Here is a 25,002-nt window from a genome sequence, read left to right on the forward strand (position 1 = left end):
GTGTATGGAATGAGCTACCAGAGGGTGTGTTGGAGGCTGGTACAATTGCAACATTTAAGAGGGTTTTGGATGGGTATATGAATAGGAAGGGTTTGAAGGGATATGGGCCGGGTGCTGGCAAGTGGGACGAGATTGGGTTGGGATATCTGGTCGGCATGGACAGGTTGGACCAAAGGGTCTATTTCCATGCTGTACATCTCTGTGACTCTCTGACTCTAAATCCCCATTGGAGGAAGGGAGGACCCCTGTGTAGGTAGCTTTCCTTCGGTGAGCAATGCTACCAACAGATGGCAGCATGGAACTCCATGGCATCTTTTGAGTATCAAATAATCAATGACTAAATAATTAGATGACCATCCAACAGTCCACTAACAAAAGAAAAGAATAAGAGACTTATTATATTAAAATAACATGACCAAGAGTACTTATATAAACATTTTTGAAAGAAAAAAATTAAAACAAGTTAACTGAATTAACTAGTGGTAGCCCTTTAAAAGGTCACTTCAACAGAAATCAAAAATTCAACAGAAATTTATCAAGCTGTTGTTGAGGGTAAGGGAGGGGAGAGGAGACTGTGAGAGATGATGCAATTCCTGCCTTTGTGGTATCCATTGTTCACTGAAGGCATCAAGCAGACCAAGAGACACTCGTGTCAAGTGGCCCTTTATTCTCTTTTAGTATTTAATTTATTTTTCTAATCAACCTGTTCAGAGATGTTATTGTACACCTCTGGAGCAGATAGAACTTGAATCCAGGTCTCTCAGTCTGGGGGAAGGGACACTATCACTGCACTACAAGAGGGCCATTCTTTTATCCTGTTGAGTAAACAAGAAATAAATGAACAAATTAACTGATTGACAGCTCATCAAAGGACCACTGCAACCAGAATGAAAACTTGAAAATAAATTTTTCAAATTATATCACAATTTTTATTTGGGGTGAATATAAGGCACTCCAGCCCCTTCAATGCGTGCTGAACACAGGAATTTCTTTATTTTTTTTTAATCATAATGCAACCAAATTAACTCAATAAAATAATTAACTTAAGAACCAATTTTTAAAGGAGCACTGTAAACAAAGCAGATGTTCATAAAAAAACATGAGAGACAGACATTGTGGCTTGGACAGCATTTGTTGCACAACTCCAATTGCCTTTGAGAAAGTGGTGATGAGCTGTCTTCTTTGACAGCCACCTGATGAAGGAGCAGCACTCCAAAAGCTAGTGCTTCCAATAAACCTGTTCAACTATAACCTGGTGTTGCGTGATTTTTAACTTTAATATACTACAGTCCTTGGTGCATAGTACATCTACAATGTTGTTAGAAGCTGAATGGCTTGCTCAACCATTTCAGAGGGCAGTTAATAGGCAATCACATTGCTATTGGTCTGCAGTCACATGTAAGCTAGATCAATGAGGATGGCACATTTCCTTCTCAAGAAGGGATTAGTGAACCAAATGAGATTTTACAACAATGATAGTTTCATTGTTAGCATTACTGAGTCTAGTTTTCAATTCCAGATTTTTATTAATTTGAATTTAATTTCTACCAGCTTCCATGGCAGGATGAGAATTTGTGTCCACATAGCATTTGTTTGGAATACCAGGTTGCTAGTTCAGTGATGTTATCCCGAGCTACTATCTTCCCTTGTGCAGATGATGCACTCCAGCCCCTTTGGTACCTACTGGTCATAGAAAGCTGAAAGCAAACTAACAGACACCACATCTCGAGTAAGAAAGACAGCCTTGTGCATAAGTAATTATGCAATTCATGACCCTCACTTCAAGACACTTCACCTTAATTTTTGCAATTTGCATTGATGGTTGGATGAACCTAAATCGTTGCAAGGAGATTACAATCTAATGTGCTTTGGATATTATTTAACACATTGTCAAATGCGTTTTTCAAATCAGTTATTCACATTATAATGTTTGTCACTTCTGATCTATATTTTAAAAAAACTTCAAAAGATATGTAAAGGGAACATGGTTACTGCATGACTCAATGATTAAAATGATGACTGCTGCAGGTGGTTTTTGTCTAAGAAGTTTAAGTTAGCAATTTGTATAGAAACACAAGTAAAATATTATCACCTGGATTCCTGGTGTAAAGGTGATGATGCCAAATCTAATGTATTTAAATTTACAACATTAGACTTACAACAATTAAATACCTTCAGATTTTATTTAGCATTGATGGGTCCAAAAAGGTGTATTTAAATCAGGATCTCTGTAAATTGCAAATAAAGTGAGTACTTTTAAAATCTTTAACGTATTTAAGAATTTGTTTTACCGAAAGACCCCTAACTAAAACTAAAAGCACTGATCTAAAATTTGATGCTCTCTTCAAAGTGAAACGTGACAGTACGTTGATGATGAATTATGTCCTGACCACTGATAATTTGACGATAATAAGTGAGCTCAGACACAGATTCTTGTGGAAGGATTCAGCCATGAGAATGTGTCAAGGCCTAGCTCAATGCTATCTGAGCCAGATGTTTATTCACTAGCTATTTAGCAGGGGTCACAACACAGTAATCAGTTTGAGGAACTGTGGCTGATTTTACTTCTATGTAGCCTGAGGGTGTGTGGCCAAGCACAATATCTTTCCTACTGCGTTTATTTGGGACGACTATCAGAAATTGTGACTTTATAATGGGCATTCGTGACAATATCAAAGTCTGCATGAGGCAACGATCAATCTTCTGCTCATTGAACCTTTCTACATTGCATAATGTGAAATCTGTAAATCAAAATTACTTCTTCAAAGGCTCTTACTGGAAGTGATCTGCAGCATACATTACAGTACAATTTCTTGCAAATTACCAGAAAGGCCTTTTTAACCAAGAAACAGCATAACAAATAATGTTAAACAGATTTAGAAACCTATTTAAGTAATTAAGCAAAGCAACGGTGCATGGTCTGGTATAGAAATAAGCACATTCACCATGCATGCCTTAAGCTCAGGGCAACTGACTGCATAAAGTGGAAAACGTCATCTGTCTAGGCTGTAATTGGAGTACTTTATGACTTGGAGATGCTGGTGTTGGACTTGGGTGGACAAAGTTAAAAATCACACAACACCAGTTTATAGTCCAACAGGTTTATTTGGAAACACTAGCTTTTGAAGTGCTGTTTCTTCCTCAGGTGATTGTGGCGAGTAAGATACATTTTATATTGATTAAATTACTTACAGTGTGGAAACAGGCCCTTCGACCCAACAAGTCCACACCGACTCTCCGAAGAGAAACCCACCCAGATCCATTCCTCTACATTTACCCCTTCGCCTAACACTACAGGCAATTTAGCATGGCCAATTCACCTAACCTGCATATTTTTGGACTGTGGGAGGAAACCCACGCAGACACAGGGAGAATGTGCAAACTCTACACAGACAGTTGCCTGAGGCAGGAATTGAACCTGGGTCTCTGGTGCTGTGAGGCAGCAGTGCTAACCACTGTGCCACCGCGCAGACGCTACGACAACAGATGAATGTACACCGCACAACAATCACCAGGCAGGAGTGTTCCCTCCCAGTCGGGAAACACTTCAGCAGTCTGGGCCATTCAGCCTCGGACCTTCGGTGACCATCCTCCAAGGCGGAGCAACAATGCAGAGTGGCCGAGCAGAAGTTGATAGCCAAGTTTGGTACCCATGGGAATGGCCTCAACCGGGACTTTGGGTTTGTGTACACACACACACACCTACATAGTCACACACCCATGCAGACTCTCTCTCATACGCACATACATACACCTCCTGCACACACCCTCTCACAGGTATATACCCCATCACACCCACACACACTTAACCAAGCCTACACATACACACACTCAATCGCACGCACTCACACCCACACACACACACTCACATGCAGACACTCACTCTGTCTCTCTGATATGCACACGCATATAAACTTATGGGTAAATTTGTTTTTGCAGAATTACGTGCCTGTAAAATTCTGTAAATCCCACTTTAGAAATCAAACTAGTCTAACTCAACAGTGGGACACAGACAGACCTCACAACTTAATAATTGTCTGAGCCGAGATGGCACCTATTGTTAGAAAAGCTAGACCTTCCTTAATAATTTGATTTAAAAGAAGTTCTGGGATTTACATATCAAAAAACAGAAACCAACACATCTCATTCTAAAAGATGAAAGACTTGATTGAAAACTGTTTAATGAATCATCACATCTCCACAACACTGTTATCATTTGGCTATAAATTCTGTGTCTTATGATCTTATTCTCGATTTGGAGGTGCTGGTGTTGGACTGGGGTGTACAAAGTTAAAAATCACACAACACCAGGTTATAGTCCAACAGGTTTAATTGGAGCGTCGTTCCTTCATCAGATATCATCTGATATCTGAAAGCTAGTGTGCTTCCAGTTAAACCTGTTGAATTAGAACCTGGTGTTGTGTGATTTTAAACTTTGATCTTATTCTCCACAACCACCTGAGGAAGAAGCAGTGCTTCGAAAGCTAGTGTTTCCAAATAAACCTGTTGGACTATAACCTAGTGTAGTGTGATTTTTAACTTTGGATTAGTTTGGAAAATATATTTCCAGCTTGCTTTTTCTCTTTTACATTAAGGCTAAACTTTGGTTAGTTTCGATTTTGTTGGTCCTCATTTAGAGTCATAGAGTCATCGAGATGTACGGCACAGAAACAGACCCTTCGGTCCAACTCGTCCATTCCGACCAGATATCCTAAATTAATCTAGTTCCATTTGCCAGCACTTGACCCATATCCCTCTAAACCCTTCCTAGTCATATACCCATCCAGGTGCTTTTTAAATGTTGTAATTGTACCAGACTCCACCATTTCCTCTGGTAGCTCAATCCACACACGCACCACCCTCTGCATGAAAAAGTTGCTCTTTAGGTCCCTTTTAAATCTTTCTGCTCTCACCTAAACCTATGACCTCTAGTTCTGGACTCCCCCACCCCAAAAAACGACCTTGTCTACTTACTCTATCCATGACCCTCATGATTTTGTAAACTCCTATAAAATCAGCTCTCAGCCTCCAATGCTCCAGGGAAAACAGCCCCAGCCTATTCAGCTGCTCCCTATAGTTCAAACCCTTCAACCCTGGCAATATCTTTGTAAATCTTTTCTGTACCCTTTCAAGTTTCACAATAGGAGGGAGACCAGAATTGTACACAATATTCCAAAAGTGGCCTAACCAAACTGGTGTGCAATATTGAAGGCTACATTAGTGACAAGCATTTCATTTCTAAAAATAGAAAAAAAAAGGACAGTTTATCAAATGCTTCATTTGTCATTGCCTTCATTCCCCAATGCTTAAGCAGAAATCTAATCTCAAGACTTAATTGCCAAGTAAAATTAGTAGAGGTGAGTGCAACGGAGATCGGATTTAAAGGTTAAATCAATTGGAAAATATATGGAACAGACATGAAATATTCTCGTATTTCATTGAACAATAATCTTGTAATATTATAAATATAATTACACATTTTCTAGTTTCATGACAAATGGAAATGCAAGATAAATTCCTAGCTAATGACTGTCAGCATTCAAAATAACACAAGATTATTACTGTACAGAAAGCCATTCAGTCCATCCTGGCTGCACTAGTTCTCTGAATGTTCAGTTCACTTAGTCCCATTCCCCTGCCTTCTCCCACCTCGGGCTACATAATCTCTCTTTTCAGATAAGAGTATAATTTTGAAAGTTTCAGCTGAACTTTCTTCCTCCACACTTTCAGACGGAATGATAGTGCCTTCCAGCCCCTAACTATTTGCTGCATTTGCTTCAGCGTGTTGGTTTTGCTCCATTTATCAGTTTCTTTAAATCTATAACCTCTTGTTGTTGATCCTTTCATGAGCTGGAATGATACCACATATCTATTGATCCTTCATGATTTTGAATTGTGTCATATTGTGATTTGGGTAATTCCCTGTCACCAATACTCCTTTTTTATACTGTCTTTAGAACCTAGCTAATTATGAGTGATAGAGGATAGACCATTGGTGAGCCTACAGAGTGACACTTGTTGAACATTCCATCATAGTTAAATGCATGATAACAACAGGCACAGTTTACATTGCCTAATATGCACAACTATTTAGAACTATCAATTGCTGTGAAAACATTTTGGCTCTTCTCAGGAACTCATACAAGTTTCAATTACCTCCACCCAAAGGCTGTGTGAAATCATCAGCATGGGTAGAACTCAAAGTAACATGAACGTTAACATCTCCCCAACCCCAAAGATCTTTTTAAATCATAATGAATCATTATACATTAATCTAGCAAATCTTTGAGCTAATCAATACAGGCAGTCTGAATGTTTCACAATTTTCCCAGAACGCACTCTCTTCGGACTTGGGAAAATGGTATGTCTTTTGCTTGAGGACTGTTAACTTTGATTATGAATAGCATTACATCAATAAACTGCAGGATCTTATATTTCTTGGATATCCATCCAAGAAGTCATTCCTGGTGGATAGAATCATTGGTTCTGTCATGATTGTAATGAGGTCAGCCAACTGAACTTCATAGAATATGAGATACAGGATTGGACCAGATTAACAACCCCAATCAGGGAGTACCTGCTAACATGAAAAGGGTGAGTGCAGACTCTGTATTAACATCAACGACTGTTCATGTATAAATAAAGGGTAACATGGTGACGGGGTACTTGTCTCTGTGGAGCTATTTCAGGTTTGTTTCTCTGGAGGATCTTTAATCTCTCAAATTCCGATTTGCAGAAGCGCTCTTCCTGCTAACTTCAGGAAGTACTGCAAAATATCATTGGGGGATCTTTAATTTCATGAATGAATACCATGGGAGATGGCTGTTCTGTTGAAATTAGTACTTTATTTTGACTGTATCCTGTATTTCTAGAGCAAGCATTTTCTTCTTTCTGAGTGCTTGCTGAATCTGTGGACAAAGACCTGACTTCCTTGGAGTTACATACATCGAATCTCCACTTTGATAAAGCAACTTTGTACTCTCAACCTACTACATTTGTGTTAAAGTACACAAACTTTTCACTTGTTGATTAGGTTGGACATCTTTAATAGCCCTTGATGGCTGTTTGACTGAACTATACATTTTCACATCCGCAGTCATCTAACTGAAAGATTGCTGCTTACTCAGCACTGTCTTCTTCACTGGCATTGACTATTCTGCTGTATCAGTTTGCTCACTGGACTAATCTGCTGATTGAACACCATCAGTTTAAGATCTTTGAATGAGCTCAAGTATTAATTCTATTCTCAGTATTTGCTTTTTTTCAATTTTGGTGAGCTTTATCTTCTGATCTGTCTTCAGTAATGATTGGAGTACTTTCTACACCTCACAATCCCGTACAATTGCATATTTTCCAATGAGTTATGAGATCTTTAATCTCCTTTGAATTTCTATGGCCATCACACTGCTGACTGAGCCTTCGTTGTACACTTGGCAATCCTCAAGTGTTCTCTGTGTAGCCTTTCCATTACAGCTTCCCAAACTGCAGATGGAAGAAGTAGCCTTCTGTCATATACAGGTAAGTCATCTATGATCATGAGATGCTGTCAGTGCTCAAAGTAAGTCTTCCTGACCAATTTGCTGAACGTTTAGTCTAGCTGTGTTAATACAATGGTGTTGAATGGTGGAACAATCTTGATTGCTCTTTTGTTCTTGTCAAATATTACTTGAGCTTCTTTTGGCTTGCTGGCCACTTTTCTTGGCAATATGCAACATTCCTTTGTAATTATTAATGCAATTCTTAATTGTCTTCACAGATCCTTTCTTCTTTTTGGGTTCCTGCCAGATTTCAGAAACTTTTTGACTTGGTGGTTGACAATAGTCTACTTCTGGACCAATTGTTTGACAACTGTTTTCTTCTGGACCAGATGCTTTCTTTGAACTAGTGAAACACTCACTGTCCTCTCAATGATAGTGAGGACAAGACATGTGCGTATTGTCAAAAGTGAGGAACATTGATTGTGAATCACATATGTGTTTTCAATCTTCATTCACTGTTTGTGTTGTGTTATTTGGAACATAACTTTGATCTTCAGAGTTGTTCCATCTGGACCATACAGTTTTAATCTTTGTAAACTGTTATTTCAGGTCCTTTAGCCATGGCATTTGTTCTGATGGGATGGAAATATTTGTTTCTGTATCGAGTTTCAAATTAACAAAAGGTCCATTGATAGAAACAAGCTCTGTGAAACTTGAGTTGGTTGAATCTCCACTTTCATTCAAAACAGTAATTTCTCTGAGAAATGCCTCAAGTATGTTTTCAAATAGAGGTATGTAGACTGATGCAGGTGCTTTTTTTTACAATAGTTGTGGATCCTGTACTGTGTATACCTCTTTGCATGTATGACCACCAGTATTTCTACTGCCCTGACTCTTTTGTCCGCACATCTTCTGGAAGTAATTTTAGGTGTTTTAAAAAATAGCATCCCTCTCACGGCTGGGCACTGCCTGTGAGGTTTTATTTTCCCACAACACTAACAATGATTCTGACTCTTGGTATCTGCTGTTTGATGTTGACTTGCCACTTGTCTTTTTCCCAAGTGTCCATAATTTATAAAGAGAATAGTCTCTGTTATCCTCTTGAGTTGGACTTCTCTTCTCAGGAACTGTCTATGAGTCTTTCAGGTTTCTGCTACCAGCATGATTTGAATAGTTTTTTCAAAAGTTAAATATTCCTTGCACTGTAAGAAATCTGACAATGTTTCATCGAGAATTCCATTAACAATTCTGTCTCCTATGAACTGTTTTCAAACCTCACAATTAATTAAGTTGTTTACAGATTCACCTAAAAGCTGAACTCTTCTGCAAAGTCTTGTTTACTTAAAAATCTGTTTCCTTTAGATTGAACTGAAAACTGAAATATAGTAAAGTTCTCTTACCAGACCACAGGGCTGCTCTCTCATTATAGAGAGACAACTGGTGCTGGTTTAACCTTAGGGGCACTACACCTTAGAGGTTGAGAATCATCAAAGGCTTTTAAAACTTCCTCAAAGATATCTTTATTTTTGTTAATTATTTTGAGGATTAATAACATAATTCAATACAAGAGCTACTGAACACAATAACATAATAACTTTCTCAGTCTCAGATGTAGAGCTTAATTCTGAAGGAATTCTGTACCTTAAGAACTCCTCCTGGATATCCAACGTTGCACTCTATGGTTCAATATTAAATCTTTGCAGAAGTATTATTTCTTCTTTCATTTCTTCTCAATATCTTTTTATTTCTTATCACTATAAAGTTGTTTCAAATCTTTAACACTTCAAGATTGCTTGTAATTTACATCCTCTAAGCTTTTATTCTTATATTCATTCATGCTGTTAATTCCATAGTCTTTGCCTCAACATCAAAACTACATTTGCCCCTAGTCAGCCCTGCTCTTCCTTTTACCATCTTCTTACTATTTGTTGACTATAGGGAATTTTGGAGTTCTCTTTCATGTTGGTTACCAGTTTTTTTTTTCATACTCTCTCTTTGTTTCTCTTACTTACCTTTCTTTACACATCTTTGATACTTTCTATATTTGGCCTAGTTAGCAAATGTTTTTCTACCTGACATCTCTCATGTACGCACTTTTTTCTTGTGTATATTAATTTCTATTGCTTTTGGCATCCAGGCAGCTCTGGCTATTTTTTCCTACATTGAATATGCCCATAGTATTTCTTCTTTGAAGGTAGCCCAATGTTCAGCTACAGTTTATTCTGCCAATTTTTGACTCCAATTTATTTGATCCAGCTCCATTCTTATCATTGAAGTTGGCGTTTCATCGGTTATTAAACTGTGGATTGGTCTTTGTCCTTTTCCATTGTCAGCCTAAACTATTTGATACAACGACCACAATCCTCCAAATGTTCTACTCACTACTCATTTCCAAGAACTAGCTCTGGCAGCATCTCTTTTTCAGTGGACCAGAAACATGTTGTTTAAATATTCCTACACACACTCTAGGAACTCTTATTCCTACATTTACATTACTTTTTACATTACTACCATTCCAATCTATATTTGGATATTTAAAGCCATTCATGATGGCATCCATATAATTCTTTGCACCTTGGTTATTTCCTTGTAAGCTTGTTGAACATAGAACAGTACAGCACTGTACAGGCCCTTTGGACCTTGATGTTGTGCTGACCTTTTATCCTACTCTAAGATCAAACTAATGTACATACCCTTCATTTTACTATTATCTGTATGCCTATCCAAGAATCGCTTAAATGTACCTAATGTATCTGACACTACTACCACTGCTGGCAGTACATCCCACGCACTCACCACTCTCTGTGTAAAGAACCAACCTCTGACATCTTCCTGAAACCTTCCTCCAATCACCTTAAAGTCATGCTCCCTTGTGATAGTCATTTCTGATCTGGGAAAAAATCTCTGACTATTCACTCTATCTGTGCCTCTCAAAATCTTGTACACTTCTATAATGTTGCCTCTCACCCTTCACTCCAATGGGAAAAGCCCTAGATGCCACAACCTTTCTTCATAAGGCATGCCCTCCAGTTCAGGCAGCATCCTGGTAAATCTCCTCTGCACCCTTTCTCGAAAGCTTCCTCGCCCTTCCGATAATGGGGCGACCAGAACTGAACACAATATTCCAAGCGTTGTCTAACCAGGGCTCTATAGAGCTGCAGCATAACTTTGCGGCTCTTAAACTCAATCTCCCTGCTAATGAAAGCCAAAGCACCATACATCTTCTTAGCAACTCTATCACCTTGGGTGGCAACTTTGAAGGAGCTATGGACATGTACCCCAAGATTTCTGTTCCTCCACACTGCCAAGAATCCTGCCTTTAACTCTGTAATCTGCATTCAAATTTTACCTTCCAAAATGAATCACTTCACACTTTTCAGATTGAACTCCATCTGCCACTTTTCAGCCCAGCTCTGCATCCCGTCAATGTTTAACTGCAGCCTACAACAGTCCTCCACACTATTACCACTCCACCAATTTTTGTGTCATGAGCAAACGTACTAACCCACACTTCCACTTCCTCATCCAACAGATCCCTGCAGCACACCACTGGTCACCGTACTGAATACGTTCCATCTATCACCACCTTCTGTCTTCTATGGGCAGACCAATTCTGTATCCTGACAGCCAAATGTTCCTGTATCCCATGCCTCCTTAATTGCTGAATGAGCCTACTATGGGGAGCCTTATTAAATGCCTTGCTAAAATCCACATACATCACATTCACTGCTCTACCTTCATCAATGTGTTTTGCCACATCCTCAAAGAATTCAATAAGACTTGTGTGGCATGACCTACGCCTCACAAAGCCATGCTGACTATCTCTAATCAAACAATGGTTTTCCAAGTAAACATAATTCCTGTCTCTTAGAATCCTCTCCATAATTTGACCACCACCGATGTAAGACTGAATTGTCTGTAATTCCCAGGATTATCTCTACTTCCTTTCTTGAACAAAGGAGTAACATTTACTACCCTCCAATCATCTGGCACTACTCCAGTGGACAGTAAGGATGCAAAGATCATTGCCAAATGTGCATCAATCTCTTCCCTCGCTTCCCATATCAACCTTGGGTATATCCCGTCTGACCCAGGGGACTTATCTATCCTTATGTTTTTCAAAATTTACAGCACATCCTCCTTCTTAACATCAACTTGTTCGAGCATATCAGCCTGATTCATGCTGTCCTCACAAACAACAAGGTCCCTCTCAGAAGTGAATACTCAAGTAAAGTGTTCATTAAGGACCTTCCCTACCTCCTCTGAGGCACAAGTTCCCTCCACTATCCCTGATCAGCTCTAACTTCACTCTGGCCATCCTCTTGTTCCTTACATAAGTGTAGAATGCCTTGGGGTTTTCCGTAATCCTACCCACTAAAGATTTTTCATGCCCCATTCTCGCTCTCCTAAGAGCTGTTCCTTCTGGCTACCTTGTAACCCTCTAGAGCCCTGTCTGATCCTTACTTTCTCAACCTTAAGTAAGCTTCTTTCTTCCTCTTGACTAGATGTTCTACATCCCTTGTCACCCAAGCTTCCTTCACCCTACCATCCCTTCCTTGGCTCAGTGGGGCAAACCTATCCAGCACTGTCAGCAAGTGCTCCCTAAACAATCACCACATTTCAGAGGAATATTCCTCTGCATTCTTCCCACTTGTTGCTGGCCTATAGATAACACCCAGAAATGTAACTGCATCTTATTTGTTCCTTAGCTCCAACCAAATTGCTTCCATTCTTAACCCTCCTGGGATGTTTTTCACTAGTACCGCAATGGAACTGGAAAGGGTCCGGTAATCCAGCCAGTTTCTTTGGGGGTCAATGTACAGCACGTACAATTCAGGATGAACTCAGCAGCAAATTTACTGGATAAGGAGTTGCTCGGATGTAATTATTATAAACTTGACATCATAATTAAGGTTGATACCTTCTCCAATATGGGGAGGAAAGATTTGTATACCAGCAAGCAAAGAACTGGGAGGTCTGCCAGAATCAAAGTTCTGCACCTGAAGCAGCAATACACAGGACAATTATTTATCACTTTGCCAATGGAGACCGAGTTGTCCTGGTACTGGATTATTATTTACTTTACAGGTCTGATGCCCTTTTCAGGGCATATCCTCAGCACCCAAAGGAGAGGAGGGATGGGGGCAAACTATGGCATAAAAGTAAAATAATCCAATTGATGGATTGATAAAATGACGCACTATCAATTCAGTAAACCATTAAAAAGCTCTTTTCATATTTTAATTTCACTTTTTGAAAACAAAAATGTAAGTTACAGCTTTTGCTATCTTAAACTAAAGATACCATTTGAAGAGTGTTATTGTCTTTGGTCTGATATTACTTTAAAGGACAATTGAAGTTCACGTTTATGGTGAGTGAAGTCTGCTGATATTAATGATGTCACAACATCACATACTCAAGAAATATAATACTACCACCGAGAGTGGCTAATGGCAAGATGCGATGCCAGAAACACTGGGTGACATATCCATTTGTATTTTAATTGGCTGAGGTCACTCTGATCTTATGGGCGGCACGGTGGCACAGTGGTTGGCACTGCTGCCTCAAAGCGCCAGAGACCCGGGTTCAATTCCTGCCTCAGGCGACTGACCGGTTTCGTCCAGGTGCTCCGGTTTCCTCCCACAGTTCAAAAATGTGCAGGTTAGGTGAATTGGCCATGCTAAATTGCCCGTAGTGTTAGGTGAAGGGGTAAATATAGGGGAATGGGTCTGGGTGGGTTGCGCTTCGACAGGTCGGTGTGGACTTGTTGGGCCGAAGGGGCTGTTTCCACACTGTAAGTAATCTAATCTAATCTGATGCAAAACCACTCGCACAAAACATCCCAGACATGAATCAACAAGAAATTTCTTATGTGCATACTGGTCCAACATAATCAAAATGGCCCAGACTCATTCATCTGACAGCCACAGATGCATTCTGAAAATCATTACTACATGATGAAAATAATGCTGGGTTGGAAACTTGGTTGAGCTCCAAAGTTCCAATGAAAGAGAGGTAATCCTGTGTTTTAATCCAGCCTGGAATTTACCAGCATAAAGACCTGAACTCAAATTTGACCTGGTTGCTAATTTAAATTTCAAGTTCAGGTTATATATATCCTTATAAGGAAGTTAAATGATTATTTTTAGACAGTTTGAAGCCTTCTGAAAAAGATATTATTTTTTCTTAATCCATTTCTGAATTATTTTATTCAGTTTTTAGCGATGGTTTAGTGATCATACCCACATCTTTGTGACAGAAGATTGTGGTTTCAAATCCCACCCCAGAAAGTAAAAAAATCTAGTTTTATAATCCAGTGGAGTACTGAGAGAATGTGGCACTATCAGGGATGCCATGCTTTGGTGAATATATCAAACTAAGGTTCAACTGCTCTCTCAAGTGGACATAAAATCACTGTGGGACTATTTCAAAGGAACGGGAGGAGCATTATTCCCAGTATCCTGGCCAATACTCATCCCCCTACCACCAAAATAGATATTTTGGCTATCATCACATTGCTGGTACAAAAAGCTGGCTCATCTCCTACATTACAACAGTGACTGTACTTCAAAGAGTACTTTTGTTTTACTAGGAAGTGATTTCAGACATCCTAAAATTATGACAGGTGTTATACAAATTTAATCATCCTTAACACAATGTAAGTAGTTAAACCCCATGAACTAAATTCTTCCAAGCAGATGGAAGTGAGTTGGGAAGTGGAGAGGGGACATGGAAAATGCAATTGGTTTGTGTCAGGCCAGTCCAAAACACAGGCTGTATGACTTTCCTGCATGAAGACTCCCAGCAGCAAAGGCAACCTGCCTGAAATGGTACATAGCCAATTAGGGCACTCAATAGGGTAATTAAACTCAATTTTTAAAATTGAGGAATCAGGAATGGCTGATGAAGGGCTTTTGCCTTAAACGTCGATTTTCATGCTCCTCGGTTGCTGCCTGACCTGCTGTGCTTTTCCAGCACCACTCTAATCTATCTCTGTGGGATGTTTAAACAATGAGGCCTTTCATTAAATGCTGGCATTAAATTTCCACATCTCGGGTCTCCTCAAGCAAAAGGCATATCATTGTAGCCAATTCATGGAGGTTGGCTGTCGTAACTAATGTAGCTCCCTCCTATGAAGGTACCATCCCTCTCACACCACAAAGCAGGTCGGCAGAACAGACCTCTTGGCATTAGAACTCAGTCCCGTCCTTGATAATGGGTGTCCTTGAGGCAATGTTTTAATTGGCAACCTCTGTGAAGATTGTACTCCACATCCTACTGTGGAATTGAAGCTTATGTCAGGATTGTGACATGCATGGGAAAATTCAGCCCCAAGTCTAATTAGTATGAAAGCAACAACTCTTTTGTTGTGGTACTTTTGAATGTATTATAACGATACCCCAAAAAGTTAACTAATAAGCTTGCTTGTGATCCTTTTCTATGAATAAAAGAAATAGTGTAAATTGCACTCACCATTAATTGTTTTACATGTACTGGTGATTCAAGTTGTACTGACTCCTGGCCAGCTCCCGTGGCTTTGCTGTCAAGGATAGGAGTTTGTCCAATGTTGCTACTTGATGCTCCCTGGGCTTGTGACATTTCCAGCTCTATTTCTGCATCAAGCTCTGCATCCTCTTTGGCTTCTTTGTTGCTCTCCTCCAAATGTTTCATTAGAACAGCAACCACAACATTGACAAGCACAAACTGAGCGATTAGAACAAAAGTGACAAAGTATACAGGAGAAAAGAAAGGGAGGTAGGTGAGGCAGTGCTTATCCTCACTGCCACATTCTCGTAATGTATCCTGTGAAAATTCAAAACAGTGTAAACAATGAGTGCCGACTTGCATTTATGTACCACCCTCAACAAAGCAAGATTTTCCAAATTACAAACAATCGTAAAAATGGATGACCAGCAGTGGTGGTACAGCTTGCAAAGATGAGAGAAGGAATGGTGAAAGAGGTTGGATTTGATGAGGTTTCTGATGTGGGAGGAGTGATATGAGGGTGATGGATCTAGCTATAAGTTGAGATCAAGATAACTGAAGACTTTGTCAGAGCAGATGAAGCAAAGTTGAAGAGCAAAATGCATATCAGCATATTAAAGCAACATGTTGTGAATCTGCAAATCTAAAATAAAGACAGATAATGCTGGAGACACTTAACAGGTTAGTCAGAAAACCAATGTTAATCTTTTAGGTTAAAAAATAATCTTTCATTAGTTGGGCAGAATCTTTTGAAGCTCCCAACAGCAAAATGATCAGCACTTAATTTTACAGAAGACCAAAGTTTAGCTTCCAAAGGCAGTATGAAACTACAGAACTAAATTGACAGTGGATTAAGCTTCTCATGGCAGATGTCGGGAACCGTTGCATGATGTGCATGCTCTATAAAAGGCAACCTCAACAGAATTAAGTGCACCTTTCAAATTAAGTAATCAGCAAACAAGATAGACAGGCCTTCAGGTTCACAACCGGTTAAGTATGACATGCAGCGGGTGAGGTAGTCTTCCTGCTGGTGTTGGAGTGAGTAGTGCTGCTTTTTCTCGTATGAGAGCTTTGTTCAACTATTAGCAGGGAGTAATTGATGACTAAGAGTGGGTAATGGCAAGGAAAGGAGAACAACGCATGTGTAATTGAGGGAAAAGCTTCTTTAACAGTGAGAATGCTCCCCTTGACTTACAGAAAATTAACGCCTGTCTTAGCGCCTTTAATTTTGATACTCATACCTTTGACCTCTTGAGGAAATGTCATGCGTTTTACAGTTCTGCCGCCAACAACTGTTACCATTAACTCTGTTAAAAATCACATAACACCAGTTTATAGTCCAACAGGTTTATTTAGAAGCACTAGCTTTTAGAGCGCTGCTCCTTCATCAGGTGGTTGTAGATACAGCAGCACTAGTGGTTCCAAATAAACCTGTTGGACTATAACCTGGTGTTGAAAAATGTGTTGCTGGAAAAGCGCAGCAGGTCAGGTAGCATCAAAGGAGCAGGAGAAACCTGGTGTTGTGTGATTTTTAACATTGTACACACCCAGTCCAAAACCGGCATCTCCAAATTATGACCATTAACTCTGTTTCCATCCTGACCTGTTCAGTAATCTCCAAGTAAGAGAGCCACATTGGGCTTAAAATATTCACTTTGTTTCACTTTCAGTATAGGATGCCAGACCTGCTAGGTTCTTTCAGCACTTTTTGTTTTTAAAATGAGTACCAAAGTATCGGGGAGTTTATAAGTAATGAGCAGCAAGTATTAGTGAGGAACAGGATGCACATACATAATTTTGAATGAGTTGTAATGCATTTAAGTTGGGAATATGTCACATGCATAAAGTTCTTCATTCTCTCGTTGTACTTTAGAAATGTGTAAAAATAACTTGTTATTCTCACTTGTGGATCTTAAAACTATATTATGAAACCAATCAAACCTCTTTGTTACAATCTAATACCCTACTAGGACCCTGATAGTAAATCTGAAATCTACTGGTACTCTATACAACTCTACAGTTATTGAGTATTTTTCTACATTGAATTTCCATTTAATAACCTATAAGAAATTTCTTTTGAGTAGGTGACTCCATTCAGAATTCTGATTGCTGTTCATCGCATGGGCATTGAACTGAGCATTTATAAATTGCCTCTTCCTGTGGCTCATCTGTCCAGCTCAATCATAATTATAGTGATTGTACTGAGACCTTCTGGCATTTTAAAAAAGAATAGCCTCATCTCAAGTGAAGGTCACATCACATCCTGTGTTCACACCACACATTCAGCGTCATTATTTTGAAAGAAGACTAATAGTTCAAATGACTATAAGAAAAGGTTGTGCAGTTTAGACCTCAGCAATGCAGAAAGCATGTATCTTGCAATAACTGTACAATGATATTGAGAAGGGCATGATTACAATCACTTAATTTTTCAGTGCAAAGGCAGCCCATTGTATGGAATCTTGCAGAATGATCATCTAATAAACAAAAGATGAGAAATCTATTTTTTTAAATTAGAATCAGATGTATTTCAGCAGATTGAGGGAAAAATATCAGCCTTAACTTCTGTTGCTGTTATAGTTTGTTTGTAGACCTGGCAAAAATCACAATCAACCTGTGGAATACAATTAGTTTCTTTGGATTTCATTCAGTTCTTTAGTAGGAATCTCATTACTGTTGTATCAAACTCCTTTTCAAAAATTATTCCTGTCAACTTTAGAAAAAAAAAGAGGCATAACCAACTTAGATCTTTTTGCAGGCCTGACAGCAAAATCATTGATTACTCTTAATACATTTGAATTCATTACTCCAATCCAACATGCACGCTCATATTTGGGTGGAGGTGTAATAAGCATTGTACCCCTTCTCAACAGTCAGTCTTGAGAATTCATGACTTAAGGTGAGAAAATTAAATGAATCCTTGTTAAAAAGATTATCTACCTTTAAATGTGTATGTCACTCCAAGACAGCTATCTGGTGACCTGTTTCTAATTAGCTTTTGTCAGTGTTGATCTGTATCCAAACAAAAGGAATGTTCCTTTTACTTTATTCCTAACAATTCCTAACAACTGTTTCAGTTGCCTTACCCTTCAGTTTCTCTTTTGTCCTTTAGGATGTGTGCTGGCTCTTTACCTTGCCTCTCCTCCAGACAGCCCACTGAGGAACCGGTAGTTATTAAAAAAACGTGAATTAAACCCCATCTTGAATGCTCAGCATTAAGAAACAGTTATCTGAAATATATGTACTCAACAGAAATAGATGGAAATATCAACAGTCAATCGTATATCCTACAATTAGGATAAATGACTGACTGTTGATATTTCCATCTATTTATATATATACACCTGACCTCTTGAAGTATTCAAGTCTTGGTTGGAGAAGACAGATCTGAGCCTTTGGGCATAGAAGCATGCTTGCTCACGTCCTGGCCCACGAGCCTTTGAAGCTGTCTATTCCTCTTTGAGCTGAGAGGTTCCTGAATGGCTGAGAGGTTCTCAACCTCATTATAATACTTAGATGACAAAATCTATCCCATGGGAGCTGTTTGACTGTTCCTACTCTGCTATTAAACCCAGAAGTGGATGACTTGGAGGCAGTTTTGGGGCTGTTTTTAGTATTTTATGAAAGTTTCCTCTCGCCCAATACTAATCCACTCATTTACCATGGGGAAATAATCTTCTTTGTTACGAATTGGATGATTCCTGTCAGTCAAGTAGCCCATTCCAGCCTGTTAAAATTCAAAAATATCAGAAATTTATAAAAGCATAGGAATATAAGAAATAGGAATAGGAGTAGGCCATCTGGCCTGTCGAGCCTGATCCACCATTCAATAAGATCACGGCTGGTTCTTTTGTGGTCACCTGCTCACCATAACCCTTAATTCCTTTACTGTTCAAAAATCTATCTTTGCCTTAAAAACATTTAATGAGTAGCCTCAACTGCTTCACTGGGCAGGGAGTTCCATAGGCTCACAATCCTCAACTTAGTCCTATATCTGCTCCCCCTTTATTTATACCTTATGAAGTATAATGTTTTGAGATGAAGACTGTAGGGAGATACCATTAATTACTGGTGAACAAAGTAAAGTGAATTGAACGTAAGTACAGATAAATTAGATCATTTAATTTTCCTGGGACATTCTAATGAATAGGTTCTTGGTGTATTAGTAATGCTTGAACTGAACAGTTCAGTGGAAGTAATTACGTACCTTCATTATTCCATTCCAGTTATCACCAGTAGAAACTCGGAATAAAGTCAGAAATGCCATTCCAAAATTCTCAAATGTTGCATGTCGACTCAAGCCTTCACATGGATTTTCATCATTACAAACTGAGAAGCAAAATAGTCCAATCCATTATTGAAGGTTATATAAAGTGCCTTTAATTGATACAACTAACAATTCCCTTTCATTTGAATTTTCATTGCTTGGAGCCAAGTTTTATTTTGGACCTATTTTAAAAGGCAGGAAGTGATGAATTTTCATAGTTTACATTGAAAATAATTTTAACAAAGGCAAAGTTACAACAGTTTTACCAAATCATTGGGCTGCTGTATCATAAGAGATAGATGACTAGTGGTGGCTTAACCTGAGGATCACCATAACCCAGGTGAGGGGAGAGGTTAGGAAGGAGAGCCCTTCATGGTAACCTCAGCCATTCAGGAATTGAACTCATGCTGTTGGTATCATTCTGTGTTGAAAACTATCCATCCATGCTAAACTAACCCCCTTTATTTTAATAGTACCCATTGGTCTGTGTAAAGTACAATAAGTGGGGGCATGAACTTCTACTTAAGCCTTGAAATAAACTCTGAAAATTGGGCTCTTGTGGCAAAATAGTAGTGTCCCTACCTCTGAGCCAGGAGACCAGGTTCAAGTGCCACCTACTTCAAACATTTGAAATAATACTCCTGATTAGAAAATATCTAAGTTGGCTGTAACAAAGATATCAATTAAAATCTCACCCAGCTTTCCAAAGAGTTCAACTCCAAGAGCCGCATAGATAAAAAACAAAAGCATGAACAATAAACCAAGGTTTCCAACCTGAAAGGCAAAGAAAAGGATCTTTTATAGAATACAGAAACTCAGAGAATGTTAGTCCAAAAATTCAGGGCTATGAGTTAGAACTGAGCTGTGGAGCTAATTGTATGGGTCTTTTAATAAACTAGGACTAACACTGGGTCAAATATCCTCCCACTCTGCTGTAAACTTAGAAGTACAAGGTTGCAGAATCATAAAGAGGAATTACAGCTAGTCGACATATGATGCAAAGTCATAAAATCAAATAAATCAAAACATAATAGAAGGCCATTAGCACCTCTAGCCTGCAGCAGTACCGGCACTTTAAATGCAGTATTTTGATGATCTTTAATCTGGGAGCTGTATAGTAAGGACAATTTAAATTCTTTAAAATGTCTATGGAGTGTATAATTTATTTTAAGAACATTTGAAAAAGACTTTGAAGTGTTTGCAAAAATTGTAAAAGAATCAATTGTATTTTCTTGGCTACTACATGGCAACCATTGAAGAAGTGCTAACAGAAAGCAAGTTCATATATAAAAGCCTTGTGGCTGGCAGATACAAAGGACAGCTTTTGACAATATTGAGCTATAGCAGGGAATAAAACAGAGTATATACATTTACAAGTGACTTTGTCACATATGGCCCAAAAAGATAGCATTTACGAAAAAGCAGGCTTGATGACAAAAGCAGGCTTAATGAATCAATGATTTTTATCGTTACCTGTACTTTGATAGTTTAGGACAGAAGGCACTCAAGAGCAGGTTATAGTCCAACAGATTTATTAGAAATCACAAGCTTTTGGAACGCAGCTCCTTTGTCAGATGAACAAGAAATTCTTGCACTGTTCAATGTTAGAATTGCTACATGAGCAAAACTGTGTCTCTGATCAAATAGCTCTAGTGTAAATTCAACTTTTAATCCTTTTACATTTGACAAACATACAAAAATATTGTTAGGTCTAGTGGGGGAAGGAGAATCAGCTTATCTCTCTTTAACACCTGCTTGTTTGGTCACAACAAATAATTTTATTAATTTTTAGAGTGCGGCTAACATAGTACATTGGAACACAGGAAAAGAAGCAGGCCACTCAGCCTTTTCAGCCTCCCATGCTATTCAATACCATCATGATTGATTGAACACATTAATGCCTTTTATCCATCTCATCCCCATACAGTTATACAACATGGAAACAAACCCTTTGCACCAAGCAGTTCACGATGACCATGTTCCCAAACTAAACTAGTCCCACCTGCCTGCACTTGGCCCATATCCCTCCAAACATTTTCTATTCATGATCTTATCCAAATGTCTTTAAAATGTTGTAACTATACCTGTACCCACCACTTTCTCTGCCAGTTTATTTCACACACAAACTACTCTGTAAAAAAAAAATGTGCCCTCATGTCCTTTTTAAATCTTTCTCCTCTCACCTTAAAAATATGCCTGCTAGTTTTGATCTCCCCCATCCTAGGGAAAAGACCTTGTCATTCACTTTATCTATGCCCTTCATGATTTTATAAACCTCAATATGGTCACTCCTCAACCTCCGATGTTCCAGTGAAAAGAAAAGTCTCAGTCTTTCCAGTTTATTTTTATATCTCAAACCCTCCAATACCATCTATGTGATTGGTAGTTAGAGATGTATCAATCTCTATCTTATACTTATTCAAAGATTGAATTTCCAAAGCCCTCTATAGTGGAGAATACAAAACATTCACAACCTTCTCAGTTAATACATTTCACTTAAAATGTAAGTAATTAGATTAAAATGATGGAACCAGATTAGGTTTTTTTGAGTTGTCCAGGCCTTGTTGCATTTGAACATGGGCTGCTTCAATAACTGAGGAGTTATCAAAGCCCACTACACACCAGCAAATTTGTTGGCATTTGGAAGCAGCCCTGCTTGGCCATGGAAGCAAAATGTTAGACAAGGGGAAACTGACACCACTCTCCTTGGAAAGGGACCAGTCGGGTCCTTGTGGATGGGTTGATGGAGAGGAGAGGAGTCATCTTCCCAGTTTCCTATGTTACATTGAGAAAATGTGCTTGACCTTTTCAGATGACTGGCAGAGGAAGCCATGCTACCAGACTATGACAACCTGGTCAGAGATGGCCACCGAGTCAATAACATTTCCAGGGTGAGGAGTACTGGGCTGCAGTGCGGGAAGAGGATGAGAAACCTTAGTTCCATTAGAGTGAGCGCAATGCTCTGTTCTCTGTTACCTTACATCATATGTGCCATTGCTCAACATCCACACCCGCTCTCACCAATCCTTATGTTCTAATAGCCCCTCTTTTGAAGTATAGAATCCCTACAGTGTGGAAGCAGGCCATTTTGTATGCAACACATTCCCTCATTTGCTCTCATTACTGCCCCCATGCTTCCCCATCATTAACTTTGCATGTCTTCTCTGCTACAGGCTAACAAAAATATGTTGTCAATCAGTGTCATTGCAGTGTGACTACCCAGTGACTAGTTGCACTTGCAGCCCCCCTCACATGTCAGCTCACTTTCCACTCCCATTGCAATGTCTCTTTGCAGGCGTTCTCCTCAATACCGTATGCTATGCATGTTTTTCCTAATTGTTGTGATAGTAAGTGGTTCTCTGCCAGTGGCTTTCAGCCTCAGTGTCAATACAAAGGAACCTCGATTATCCGAAGGACATGGGCGAGCAGCATTTCGGTCGGTTAATTGAATTCAGGATAATTGAATGCCAAATAATATAGTTTAGCCGAGCATCGGGACATTGCCATCTTGCCGGATAAGCCGATATTCGGATAATCGAATGCCAGATAATCGAGGTTCCTCTGTATGCTGTTGGGACCCTCAACCCTTCTCATTTCTAGGTACCCATTCTATAAAACCCACAGGCGGCACATTTCCACAGCCACACAAGCCGTGTACACCTGCCTACCTGTCCCCTCCATCATCTAGTCCTCTGCTTCCCACTTTTGCCTTACATTTTTGGGAGGGAGGTGATGGGATCTTAATCCAACACTCTCATGCGACCTGACCAGCCATCACCAGCCTTCACTGGCTCAGACCCTCAGCTGGTGATCACAAATCTCCCTGATGGCACATCTACCCCCCTCTGATTGATGTCTATGGAGAGAAAGGACCTGCTCCTTGCAGCACAGAAGCATGGTCCCCCCCTGTGCAACCCAAGCACTGACTATAACCAAAGCCTGGGACTGGTATGAGAGGCTGCCCTGACTAAACCCCCCCCTTCCCCCCTTGACTGAGAGGTGTCCACTGTCAATTCAAAGATGGACTTCAAAGTGGACAATTCTCATACGTCTCTTTGACATGTTCTATGCTTGCAGTAGATTATGTGCGTTGGATACAAACGCTAGGGCACTTGGTACAGGTTCTAAACTGACAATAGAACAATTATTTATGACACACTGCACACAGGTTTGGCTGAGGATTGCTGCACAGCATGCTTACCTGCCAGTTGAGCAGCAATTGCCAATTTAAGATGTGGCAGCTCAAATCACAGCAACGCATGACAGCTGCTAGCATGACAGTAGGCAGCAGGCTGCAAGAACAAGTGAGCAGCCTTCATAGGCAGCCTGGTCTATGTTATGGACTGGGTTCCTGTCCCTGTGTGGTATTGTATCCAAGGCAGTTGTATACTGCTAGTTGATGGAGTGCCCTGCTAGACGTGTCTACAGTGCCAGTATATTGGAGGATGGCAGTATGATGGCAATGCCTCCCTGAAAGTGGAGGGGTCAATGTCTATGATAGAAGGATGTGTGAGGCTGATGCTTGGGGATTGTGTCCTACTCTGCAATTTGGCCATGGGAAACATAAAAGTCATTGAGAGAAGATGTTGAATTGAACCTGCTCTGGTTTCCATGTCAAGATTTCCGGATAATTAGTTTGATAAGATTGCAACCTGTGGCCAGTTGGAGTGTTAACAATGTATCTCATAACAAACAATGAGCACCAATTGGTGGATAGCAAAAATCTTGCTATGCAGCTTGAAAAATAAATGCGGCAAGATGATCTTGATATTGAAATGGATCTTTCTGAACATCTCATCTGTTTCTATTGCTCATTCCACCATACCCCACATTGCTCAGAGCCTGGTAAGATTCCACCCCATGTTGTCTGAGATTTCATTACAGATATGATGCCTTGCTCGACATGAATGCGGTGTAAACAATCAAGATGGGAACAATGCACTCAAGAGCTTTTGGTGATTAATTTTAATTTGCATGTTAGTAAAAGGGCTATTATAAAGTGAGCACATTGATTTTCGTGCCTGATTTTTCAATCCTTTACACTGATGAATGATGCTCTCATCAAGAGTAGTCACATCACATTGTGAAGTTTAAGTTTGCGTAATGGTAAGATCAGTGAGTTGAATTACAGCCAAAAAAAGGATAAAATGAATATGTATGTGCAGCCAAAACAAACCCAAAATGATTCAGCATTAAAATGGGACAGAGAGGTAATGGTAAAGGCTGGTGGAGAAAGTGAACCTAAATCCTTTTATTACAGTTCCTCTGAGACAGAACAAGAGTAATGTGTTATTTGTTAAGACATCTCTTATGAATACATTCAGTCAGCAAAATATATATGAGCTATTATTGAGGTATTGATTTTGGAATTTGTTCGTAACTCAGTGGAGGGAATGACAAAAGCCATAATTAAGCACTAAATATCCTTTGTCAGAAGTGTGCAAAACAATAAACTGGTCTCAGTGATTAACTAGTGAGGCCAGAGGCCAGACTGTTTTATCAAAAAATGGTTGCTGCATATCACTGAAGGTGCTCTAGACAACTGGAGATTGTTGTTATTACAGTGAGGTTCAGGTTGGAAAAGTTGAACACCACAAAGGAAGTGTCTTTATTTTCCTTGACCACGCTGTAATGAGATCATTGGTGCAGGGATTTCTCAGTAATTCAATGTATTTCTACATCATTACACCTTAAACTGTTGCCATGTATGTCGGAGGTTGAGTGGCTAGACTGAAAATGTTATTTTGTTGTGACATTGTGATAAATTTAATG

The 25,002-nt window shown here is 39.4% G+C and overlaps 1 protein-coding gene across 4 annotated transcripts in view; it reads right to left on the minus strand.

The window, feature by feature from the left end:
• Positions 1 to 25,002, minus strand: part of cacna1ha (calcium channel, voltage-dependent, T type, alpha 1H subunit a) — a 294,694-nt gene that overhangs the window by 13,153 nt on the left and 256,539 nt on the right. For 3 of the 4 annotated variants that reach the window (XM_043711241.1, XM_043711240.1, XM_043711239.1), the window contains exons 28-30: positions 19,926 to 20,004; positions 19,171 to 19,292; positions 14,952 to 15,281 (exon numbers count right to left, since the gene is read on the minus strand). In XM_043711241.1, the coding sequence (XP_043567176.1) occupies positions 14,952 to 15,281; positions 19,171 to 19,292; positions 19,926 to 20,004 (531 nt within the window). The remainder of the gene's footprint in view (positions 1 to 14,951; positions 15,282 to 19,170; positions 19,293 to 19,925; positions 20,005 to 25,002) is intronic. The other variant, XM_043711238.1, reaches the window with a different exon arrangement.

The sequence above is a fragment of the Chiloscyllium plagiosum genome, chromosome 21 (genome assembly GCF_004010195.1).
Source record: "Chiloscyllium plagiosum isolate BGI_BamShark_2017 chromosome 21, ASM401019v2, whole genome shotgun sequence".
In the NCBI taxonomy this organism is placed as follows: Eukaryota; Metazoa; Chordata; class Chondrichthyes; order Orectolobiformes; family Hemiscylliidae; genus Chiloscyllium; species Chiloscyllium plagiosum.